The following is an 11,534-nucleotide window of genomic DNA, read 5'->3' on the forward strand; positions in this document are numbered from 1 at the left end:
TGAAGATATGTCAAAAAACATCTCGCAAAACATTTGGAATTTAACGAAATTGGTAAAAATAATTTTACGACAAAAAAATAATGTTAATAAATAATTACTTCCTTTTGAAGGCCTTTAATGGTGCGAATAATATACCTTATAATGCTTATAGGTATATGGGTTACGCCTTGACCGCCATTCCATTAAATGAATTAAGTAACATTAGCATGGAAAACGTTGAGATTATTGAAGCTTTTGGTTTAATTAAATCTAGCAATAGTAAACAACACCAGGATGGTTTCAGCGAGAAGCAACTGAAATTAATTGCCCGTAAAGTGCGTACTGAATGGTTGGATAAAAATGCTTTAACGTACTCCGAATATGATTTAAAAATAATGGGTCAAATTTTGTGTTACCTAAAAGTAGAAGACATTGAACAAATTCATGCTGATGCTTTCAAGTAAGTAAAAATGCGTTATCGCAAGAAAAATGTCTATTGAAAAGGAATAAAAATTATTATAATAGACAAGCTGCTGAATGGATAGGCTCGATTGAAAAATGTCCCTTCGAAAGTTTGCAGGCCTTAAGTAACTTAGCTAAAACATCTGAGGCTTTTGGTGAGCCTGAGACGTGGTCCACATTAGAGGTAAAACCCAACTAAAAAAGCAAGCAATTAAGGAAGGTATAAATTACTTCATATGCAAATTTTTGCATTAATTAGTGCAATCTATAGCATTTTCTTTGCGAAATTCAATATATTTTCCGGTATACCTAGTTATAATATTTGACCATATAAATGTTATTTCATTTAGTCGCATCGATTTACAAGTTTCTTATTGACCAAGGAACTATTCACGAAAACAATTCGTGCACATTCTTGCAATTATTTTTTATGCTTGTCGAATTTTTGATGGTTAAACGCCTTACAAAGCCACTTCTTATGCAATACAGTCTTATCATTATTGTTGCTCTTATATATTATTCTCATATCTTACACATTGATAGGAATTTTTGAGACAGATTGCATTTTTCTTAAAAAAAAGTTCCGTTAATGTATAAAAAATATTATAAAAAAATTGTTAAGCTTCGGCGGATTTGGAAGTTTCCCTTTCTATTATGAAAGAGACTATACAAGTCGTATAAAGACTTGTTTGGTTTTCAGCTATTGAAAAAAACGTCGATTGTGATAAAAGAATATATGCTTAGAGACCATTGTGCGAATAGTAAAGGGTTTAAAATGCTTTCGACTCGAACGTTTACGTAAAAAACGCATCTGACTACGATTTGATTAAGAAAAACAATTTAAGAATATCCTAACTGTTGATGAGTCCTGTTGCATAGGTTATAAAGCCGAGCAATAATCTTCTAAGCAGCGCAGTATCTAAAAAACTAAAATTTGAAAATCTTAAAAGTTACTTGCCACGATTCACCTTTTTTTATGTACGGATATAAGCCCGGATAACAATTTTAATAATCTCTTCAACGGGGCATCGAAGTTGAGCTAAACCCTAACAAACAAAAAGTTCAAAATGCAAAGAATTCCAAGCTGAAACAACACCCCATTGTCTTAATAATTATATGCTACTAGTTTCGAAATTTTTTTTTAATTTCGAGAAATGCAAAAAGTATTAGTACACCAAGATCATCGGAGAATATCAGAATTGCTTAATACAAAATTTGCAAAAAAAAAACTTAATAAAATGCTGCAAATAAATTCGTTAAATAATTTACAAGAAGATAAGCAGTAATGAAAAATTAAACTAATTTATATTCACAGGTGGCAATCATTGGTAACATGTTAAATGGCTTAAGTCAGGATGAAATTAACTCGATCGATTTAAATAAGCTACAATTAAATTATTTTTATAATATTGCTAAAAATTCGCACATGCAATTTAACACCACAAAATCGAGTAAAGAAGAATAAGAAAAATTTTCTCTTCATGTATTTTAATCAAGATTTCATTACAATTCAACAGAGCTTTATTATCATTAAGAAAACAAATTAAGACAAATATACCGCAACCAAAAGACAAGTTTTTCCTTTTTTTATATGTAGAAATACATTTTTCAACAATTTTTTTGTCGAGTTTTGTCTATCAAATATAAGGATTTCAATAAAACTTAAAAATTAAAAAAATAAGACTCTCATAGATTCCTGGTTTCTCATTCCTATATTTGATTACGAACCACTTAAAGAGATTGACGCCTGCGAAAGACTATTGCAAGAACTGGGTCTTTCAATCGTCATTGTCTGCTGTGGTACCTGGCTATCGGGGGTTACGCCTAAACCAGCATAAATTTCTTTCATAACAAATAAAATCGTATCCTCCGAATCCCTACGAAATATCAGCAGTTAAGTTTTCATCGCGGGAGTCTTTGTTTGCCAAGAACTTACCAATAACATACGTGACTACTTAAAGCAAATATATATTCGTTAAAGAATTCCAAAGGTGCCTCTTGCAACACGTAATCAACGCGTTTCGAATCATTAAGTTTACCCAAAGGAAAATCGATTTCAATCATATCGTCAGAAATCCCTGTAGAATTTGAATCAGTTCTTATACGTGGTGCTGTTTTAGGCACATTGGATTTACTATTATCATTTGCTGTTTGGTTATCGCCTTCATTTTCTTCCAAGTGTCTTTGCATTTCGATTACCTGCAAGTTTTTTAATGAATGTTTATGTGTTCACATTTTAGTACCAGATTAATCATACCTTTTCCACCTCCATTTCCATTAATTCTTCAGCCTCTTTTCTAGACTTACTAGTTAAACCAAATATATCTACACTTTCTAAAGTACTTTTGAAACGATCAAAAAATCGGTTTTTTAAATCCATACTAACTCGTGTCATGGTCTCTTTTAGTTCCAAATGCATGCGCTTACGACCTTTATGGTGAGATATTAAAACTGGGCGAATACCACTTAAATCGGGATTAATTAACGCTTCAATACGATAAGCAACCGGATCGTAAGGATGAAAAATATTGTAAAATCCAGTGCAAGTGGGCAAACGAAAATCCAAACCTAGCTTATCAATACCACGGATGGTAACAAACATGCCTGCACAAACGAAACATAATTAATTACATCTTTTTCGTCGAAAAGAAAAGTAAGCTATATCACCTATTGGGGAACCTAAAGCAAAGAATTTTTTCGGTTGAAATATCAGCTGCACATATTGGATAAAGGGCTGTCTTGATCCAGCAGGACCCATACTATAGGTTATCTGTTGTGGTTCCAAAGCCAACCCCCCTCTTAAAACCGTTTGGTTCATATCGCCACGTGACTGCATTGTCATGAAAGGTTGATCAAGATTTTTCAGATTTTCCTCTTCATTTTCTTTTAAGGGATTTTGATGACACAGCAAATCGAATAATATCAGAGACCCTAAGCTATGGCCAGCTAAGGAGACGCCACCATTAAAATCCGGATTTCGTTCACGATATTTTGTATACGTTGCATTCATGGAGGTGGCTACAGTGTTCATAATCTTTTGACAGTATGTTGGGCTCGTATAAAACAGTACATCTAACAAAGTATCATTAGTAAAGTTGCGCAATTTGGGTATTGATTCTAGGGTAATGGATTTCAATTGTTCATCGATGCCTACTTCTCTAGAATGCAGATCGCTATGCCATGAGACCGGCAAAACTTCTACACGTCCAACCGAACCCATTTCAATAGAATTTTTATAATGTGATTGCACCAATTGTCTTGCTATCGCACGAAAATCTTCCACTAAACAGTTAATTTAATAGATTGAGTTGCATTAATATTAGACACAAAAAAATTCAAATAAAAGAAAAGAAAACTTGTAACTTACCCACTTCTTCCACCGTTCGTAATTTGAGATCACATACAGAACCTATGCCATGGACCATGAATAACAAATGATCTACTTTGTGACATTCACCCTGTTCAATATTGAAATCGTCCAAATCGCGTTTAACTACACGAGGTCTGGAAGTTGTTTGCTTAACAGTAAAAAAAAACAATTTCTGGTAATAATAAACAGCTTTAGCGGCGTTTACCCTAACCTCATAAAATCATATATTTCGAAACTGCATAAAAAGCTTTTGTTTGCTACTCACCGAACTACCTCCCCAAGCGTCAGTATTTTGTTGTTGTTGAAAATGAACTATCACTGTTGGTCCGTGAAATACAACTTGCTCGCCCATACTCAGAATAATTGTATTATGCCATTGACCACTTTCCGTCGCCGATTTATACTCAGCTTCCAACAGATCAGAAGTTTCTTCTTCATAAGGCACATACTTGGAATCAGTGGCTTTATAGAACCACGAGCAACGACGTACCTCAATCGGTTCACTATCCCAATAGACACTAAACTTTTTACGTTCCTTGATATAGACGTCATATCGACCACCTTCGACGGCAACTATGTTGTCTTTAATATGGGAAATAAATGTAAAATATTTGTAATTTAAAAAAAATTCCACAGTGCCTTACCACCTTTGGAGAGTACACTAGTTTCCAGTAAAGCTGAATCATAGTGACTAAAAGGAGTCCAAACTTGTTTACCACCTACGATGCGTTTGAAGAACCAGTGCTTGATGACTTGTTTGTACGACTTAATTTACGACAATAATGTACAACAATTTAGTATTAGATTTGAATAATTTTTTGTATTTTGTACTTACACCGTGTGCGTTGGGAGTCGTAACCCCTTTGCTGCTGGAAAGAAGATTAGCCATACGTAATTCCTTTAAAATTTCTTCGGGTAATTCCTCCCAATTTTTCGCTCTAACACTCTCAATTTTCGTGCAATCCTCTACTGGAGTCGTTGTAGGCTCTTTTTTATGAAATTTTTCTTTACTTTCCTTCAGCAATTGCTCTGAATAAATCTTCGACTTCAAAAACGCCGTTGTGTTGTTAATGAATTCTGAAAATTCCGAACACGATGAAGAAGGCGGTTCCACCTGAATTGAAGTCGATGTCGAACGCTGGATCAGATCTTTATTGGTTAAACCGCTGTGAATAAGATTGTAATTTAGATCTCCTGTCTCATTTGGTGGGTTGTTGAAAAAGTTTTGTAACCGTTGCTCTTCGTTGCGATCAGGAACTATTGAAATTGTTGGTTTCTGTTGATTGAAATTATCAAAAAAAGTCGTAGAATCTATTTCTTTTTTCGTTTGGTCCGGTTGATTGAAATAATTTAAAAATGTATTGACAGGTAAAACTTCTTTCTGTTGATCAGCTTTTGAAGTTTTAATTTCTGTTGTAAATACATCCGTAAGAGAAGAAAATGTCGATTGCTCCGCAGGGTCGGTTATTAAACTTTCAAAACCGATAGGCGGTGGTATTTTCGTATCTAACGTAGTTTCACCTTGATGTTTAGCTACATTTGCCTTTTTCTCTGCGTAACTGGGTATCACCTTATGTTCGGCAGATGGGAGTGGTGTTAATAGTGGTAGAGATGACGATATCTGCGGTGTTGGTTTGAAAACTTCTGAATTGGTTGACTCACACGATGTTGAAAAATTAAATGATGTTATAATTTGGGATGGTGAAGATTTCAAAATTGATTTATCCTTGTTGTCATCTGAAATCAGATCACGTTCACTCTTGAAGATTTCTTTAACAGCAGCGGAGAGCGAACATGTTGCAGTAGATTTCGCCTTCGATTGACCTGATTCTTTGCAGGTTTTTTGATTTTCAATAGAAACGTCAGTATCTAAGCTCTGTTCGGGCTTTCTTATTATATTTGAATTTATAAAGTTGAGTGCGTTAGGGTCGAAGAAAAAGTTGGCTGAGTCAATAGTGTTTTCACTTTTATTGATAGGTTGATTAAGATTTGATTCCGCATCTATTGTCGGAAAAGTAGCAAAAAAATTGAAGTTCGTCGAACAATCGTCGGCTGTAGGCGGTGCAAAGAAATTTGTTAAGATAGGCTGGGAAGGTTTTGCTTTTGAAGTGGTTGGACTTCGACGATATGGATTGCCTAAACCAGTTTCGCAAACTTTAGAAAGTTGACTTAAGGGATTACCTATAAGAGATGTTTCTGACAATTCAATTGGAGTCTCTAATCCCAAATTGCCCGAGTTTCGGTTCAAATCCACGGTTTGTGTAAAAGATGAAGTAACTGCGGACTTGTCCCAATGTGTATTAGGAGCTGCGCCGATATCTTCAGTTACTTTATCAGAATTTTCTTTTTCCTTCTCTTTGTTCTCCGGTTGAATTGATTCTATTGCTAGTTTCCCGATTTGAACAATCTTTGAATCAGGAGAATCGTCAATTATTACAACTTTCGAAGTTGAATGTTGCTTATCAAAGTTCTCTTGTGCAGTAAGCGTATTAAAATCAGTGATTGCTTGTTGATTTGTTAAAGTAGCAGGGCTTCTATCGTTCGTTCTGTTAATTACTTTTTGGGCGTGATCGGTGTCTTCTATAGACAAAGGTAATAAGGGGACGCTTTGTGTGATAGCTGAAGAATTTTTTTCCTGACTACATGTCGGCACCGGTATGTGGAGATGAGGTATAAATTGTTGAAGCAGACTTTGACTTTGTGTACTTGGTCGTAAGACAGGTATAAATTGTTGTCCTAATATAGTAGTCACTGAAGCTGGGGATGTGTCTTGGGGTTCAAAGGGATTTTTGTACAGTTTAGTCCCTTTTTGTAAACGAAAAGAAGCCTTTCCAGCCCGGGGGGGTGGTTCTAATGGCGTGCTAGCAGATGTTGTTGTACTTGATATTTTACTGGGATCAAAATGTTTTATAAATTGTTGTGAACTGGTATTAAACGGACTTTCACCAGGAACCGACGATGGTGCTTGCCCAGATAGTAGTGGTGTAATGTTTTTTCGAGAGGAAGGTCTGCTTGGTCGAATTGGCGTTGTAGAGGATTCTGGATGAAAAAAGTTTACAGTCGTTTTAATATCTGTAATTGGTTGCGCTGAAGTATATGATTTGGATAAATTTATTTCGCCTTTTTTAGAATCGAAACCAATAATAGAAGATTCGGAACTAGTTTCTGTCTGCGGGACGGAATATTGGGACGATTCAGATGTTTCTAATGCCTGATTTTGTGAATTACCCACAAATGAATCTGAAATATTGGCAGAATTGTCAGGTACTTGATTATCAAAAAAATTTACCGATATAGATTCTGGACAAATTTGTTTGTTAGCACTAAATAGAGGAGTTGTTTCTGTACACGATGCAGGGTTTGTGGAAGAAAACACATCGAAGCCTGACTTGTTTGGCTTTAAAAATGGATTGTTATTCGGGGAAGTGTCTGACTTATTGGTATGTGTTATACTTCCCGTGGCCGATTGCACTAATCCGGATATATTTTGTAAAACTCCCGCGGGCACCAAATTGGTAATATTAGAAAAAAGACCCGCGCCGACCTTACCTTCTTCTGGCTTCGGATTGCAACACGACGAAGGTGGAAATGGTTGGGGGAAATCGTTAGGCGCGCTATTTGTGGTCAAAGAATCTAGAATTTGTGATGACTGTATATTTTGTTCAGAAAGGTCCGGAATGGGAGCATACAGCTTTCTTTTAGCATTTAAGCGGAAAGTATTATGACCATTGCCCGTTGATGGTGGAGGAGCACACGGTGCTGGTAGAACAGCTATATCGGTCGGCGTGTACAATTTAGGCGTCTTCGCGAGCGGTAAATTATGAAGTAATTCCTCTTCGTTAGTCAAAATGCTATTTAATATTACGAATTTTAGAAGCTTTCTCAGACTAGTTGATGGAAAATAAGAAAAACTAACCTTTGCGAATAGAGATCACCTTGTGGTGGATTATATAATTGGCTTGACGAAGGTAATTGTTGATTAGGTTGTGGTATACTCGAGCTTTGCGTATTCACTTTCCCTAACCCAGGTTGTTGAAATGAGCTACTATCCTCAGTTGTCGTAGTATCGCGACTTGATATACCCGAAATCCGTTTTGAAAACGTGGAAAACACATTGGATGCCACCGAAGGCAATGCAGAAAATGAAGAAGCCGCTTGGATTAAAATAGAATCGCTAGCAATGGCTTGAGTATTGGCGCTTTGCAAGAGAGAGTTGCCATTTAAGTCAGTATGTTCTACAATTGCATTTTCCTCATTTGAGTTATTCAAATTTATTTCATGTAAATTTTCATCATTAGATGCAGCTGTTCCGACAGTGACCAGAGTTTTGGATTCTGAAAGAAAAATTAAGTACACGAGCATAATAAATGGGTACATATAGAAGTCCTATACATGATAACACTCGAAATCGTATTTATTTAAACACAGAACTCGAAAAAGCGTTTTATTTTGACTAAACTGAAAATCTCATAAATTAACGAATTAAGTAATCGATGCTACCTTTGTAATGATACAGTGCGCCTTCATAAGAGCATTAAAAATGAGAAGTATGAAAATTAAATTCGGTCAGGACCGAATCTTTTCTACTCATCACCGTTTGCCCCAGAAAACGACAAAAGAAGTAAAAGAATTGGTTGTTGATTGCTTATATTTTCAAAATAAAAGTTATCTTTGTAAAGGCATGTGGGCGTAAGGCGTGTCCTTTAAAAAATTTAATTCAATTCCAAATACTTTTGTTGCATAGACATGCGCAAGTTGTAGGCGTGTCCTTTGAAAAGTTTATGTTTGTATCTTTTCAATCGGGAGATTAAAGTACTACAAAGCTGCGGAAACAGACAGATGGACAGACGAACAGGCGGACATGTTTAGTTGCATTCAGGATTTAAAACAGTCCCAGAACTTGTATACTTTATGGGGGTTTTGAAGCTTGTATGTGCTTGTTATAAACGCATTGAAAAAATAATTTAATTTTGGTAGACTATAACATTGGGTAGTCGTGGTAAATTTTTCCAATGTAGCACAAATGCTACAATATCGCTTATAGAATATGCGTTCAAATTTTTGTAAATTTATCTGCTATAGCTTGTAAGTAATGAGCAAACAACCAATGTTTCATTCTATCCGTTCAGACGGACAGACGAATATGCTTAAATCGTTTTAGATTTGATGCTGATCAATTGAGTCTCTGATGTCTATTTCTGGGCGTTGCAAACATTCTGATAAAATGAATATACCCCTCATCTTACGGTGATGGGTGTTCTGTTGTCTTTCCATTTCTCTGATTGCATAACTTTGTAGTATTTGTGGCAAACATTCTCGCGTTAGTGAAAATGAAGATACCGTCTAACAAGGATTTGGAATTAAATTAAGCTTTTTAAAGGACACGCCTACAACGCCCACATGCCCCTACTACAAAAACTTTTATTTTGAAAATAGAAGAAATCAACTGCGCCCGCCCCATATTATAGAGCATGAGAATTTTGTTCTTTTACTTCTTTTGTCTTTTTTTCGGGGTAAACGGCGATGGGTACAAAATATTCGGTCCTGGCCGCATTTAATTTTCTTACTTGTTTTATATTACTTGTAACAAAAAGCAAAATGCCTGAAGTGCGCTTTATATTCCGCCAAGGTCGCTACATGTTCTGTTGGTTGATTTTGCAACTATATGCAAAAAAGAATGACCATCGGGTTTACTATTCCCATTTATTGGCCCATTTCTAATAAATGAAAATACAAAAACATTGCAAAATCTACAGTATCTACTATTTATTAGCGTACCGTTTTGAATGAAATTCGACACATCGTTTCCTGCGTTCCCTATCGAAATTTTCACGATTAAGATAATTGGTATAGAAATCTGAAGATTGACTCATCTGTTTTCAGCGGCCAAGATTCGATCACAAGTATAGCCATGAAAAATAAATTTTTGATATCATTGCTTTTAATGAAAAGATTGTCACCCCTTAAAACTTAAAGCAAAGATTTACATAGGAAGGATATTCAAGGAGGATTGGAGAATTGGAGGGTATTCAAGATTTGCCTCAAGGCATCGATTTATTTATATTAGTATAAGAATAATAACTAATTTCGCTTGAAATAAAAATATGTATACAGATGTGTGAATTCTCACACGGATAGCAGCTAAACAAGTTTAATGTACTTAAAGTAATGATGAAAAATAATGTATAAATAAAGTGTGTGTGAGTAACTGGTAACAGTTTTTTATGCATTGTAATCTATTTTAATTACGATTTAATGTAAATATATGAAAAAGAAACACATGTCTAGATATCGAAATGTATTTGTTAATTCTAAAAAAACACTTGGGAGTTGGCATATTATTGCAGCAGATATTTTGGCATTTTTAACAATTTCATCAATTTTATTATCACGTTTAGAGTGTTTTATTAAAATTCTTTTGAAAAATTTTGCAGGCATATATATACAAACAAATTCTAGTATATGTATCTTTTAAAAAATTAAAAGAATAAACTTGGAACAAAAAACTCATATTCACTTTAGGCGAATCTTGAGTAATGACAATTTAATCATTAACGACATTTTTAATAAGACAATTTGATTCATAATTTGTGGTGAGATTGAAAGCTAAATTTGATAGTAACATTCCTTGATCGATGAAGAACCTGAACCAAACAAAAAAATGGTTGTAATCTGTCCACCACAAGTCAACAATAAATTGGAAAATGAAACTCTCGCGAGAAAAATCCGGCAACTTTTTTCTATTATAAATGTCGATCTATTAAGGAGATTTCCAAGAAATAAAACTTTTATCCAGATATTCAACCAAGCTAGCAGTATGTTCGGTTCAAAAATAGCCCCGATCGGTTTTGACACATCCGCAATTAACCATAATATTTAAATTCAAATTCTTTGTAATTTATTATAATGAGTTATATCAATTTTCTTGAAGCTTAAAAGTTGAAAATGCTCGATTTGATTACCACCCAGTAACCCTGATGTGAACGTAAGCACAAGGAAATCCTTTAGTTTTCGTGTTAATAACACGGTTGCGAACAGAAAGCATGGATTGATAAAAACGCGCGAGATCACGCTGCCATATTCTTTTATATTTCCTATTTACTTGAATGATGATGTTAGTTTCCGAACTTTCAAGCTATTTTTAGCTGTAAGCGATTTAAAAATTCCTTTTGAATAACTTGCAATAACTATTTAGAATTATCTCTAACTAAAACTTTAATCGCGCTTTTCTCAAAGTTTTCTTTTACGACCTTTTTTCAAAAAAAGGAAATTGTAACAAAATCAAGGCAATTTGTTTTATGGAATCAACATTTTCAGAAAAATCTGCGAGTTTCATTGAAGAAAGTTACTATTTATTATGAATTCATATATACAAACTTTAGTTTAGTTTAAGTGTATACTTTTTTTCGATATATTTGTATTTTTTATTTGCACATTCATGCTTATGCACCTTTTAATATAACGTTGTTCATGCTCTTCCATTGGCACAATCATGTTTTTATGTTTGTCTGTTTTGGTATAACTGACCGTAGACAACAATACCGCTAATTACATAATCCAGACCTTGAAGTGTGTTGTCGTTGTTTATATTAGTTTGGGGAAAAAGAAATCCATTTTTTTTATATGAACTTCAGGACTTTATTTAACATAGTTCGGATTGTCCGATTTGGGTCAAATATGCACCGTTTTGTTGTATGATTTGTTGCCATTTTAAAGGTAACTT

General features: G+C 34.5%; 2 protein-coding genes across 4 annotated transcripts in view; one reads left to right on the forward strand and one right to left on the reverse strand.

The window, feature by feature from the left end:
• Positions 1 to 1,909, forward strand: LOC119637722. Its single transcript, XM_038033937.1, has 3 exons — positions 1 to 439; positions 505 to 625; positions 1,757 to 1,909. The coding sequence occupies exons 1-3, from the start codon at positions 81 to 83 to the stop codon at positions 1,904 to 1,906; spliced, it is 630 nt and encodes a 209-aa protein (XP_037889865.1). The 5' UTR covers positions 1 to 80; the 3' UTR covers positions 1,907 to 1,909.
• Positions 1,910 to 1,944: 35 nt separating this feature from the next.
• LOC119637720 (SEC23-interacting protein) overlaps positions 1,945 to 11,534 on the reverse strand; it is a 21,051-nt gene continuing 11,461 nt past the window's right edge. Inside the window, exons 2-11 of one of the 3 annotated variants that reach the window (XM_038033932.1) lie at positions 7,728 to 8,145; positions 7,361 to 7,662; positions 4,647 to 6,850; positions 4,456 to 4,576; positions 4,077 to 4,393; positions 3,809 to 3,959; positions 3,109 to 3,723; positions 2,699 to 3,045; positions 2,378 to 2,640; positions 1,945 to 2,318 (exon numbers count right to left, since the gene is read on the reverse strand). In XM_038033932.1, the coding sequence (XP_037889860.1) occupies positions 2,162 to 2,318; positions 2,378 to 2,640; positions 2,699 to 3,045; positions 3,109 to 3,723; positions 3,809 to 3,959; positions 4,077 to 4,393; positions 4,456 to 4,576; positions 4,647 to 6,850; positions 7,361 to 7,662; positions 7,728 to 8,145 (4,895 nt within the window). In that variant the 3' untranslated portion in view covers positions 1,945 to 2,161. Of the gene's footprint in view, positions 2,319 to 2,377; positions 2,641 to 2,698; positions 3,046 to 3,108; positions 3,724 to 3,808; positions 3,960 to 4,076; positions 4,394 to 4,455; positions 4,577 to 4,646; positions 7,663 to 7,727; positions 8,146 to 11,534 lie in introns of those variants that run through there. The other 2 variants (XM_038033931.1, XM_038033933.1) reach the window with 2 other exon arrangements.

Source organism: Glossina fuscipes, unplaced genomic scaffold, assembly GCF_014805625.2.
Source record: "Glossina fuscipes isolate IAEA_lab_2018 unplaced genomic scaffold, Yale_Gfus_2 60, whole genome shotgun sequence".
In the NCBI taxonomy this organism is placed as follows: Eukaryota; Metazoa; Arthropoda; class Insecta; order Diptera; family Glossinidae; genus Glossina; species Glossina fuscipes.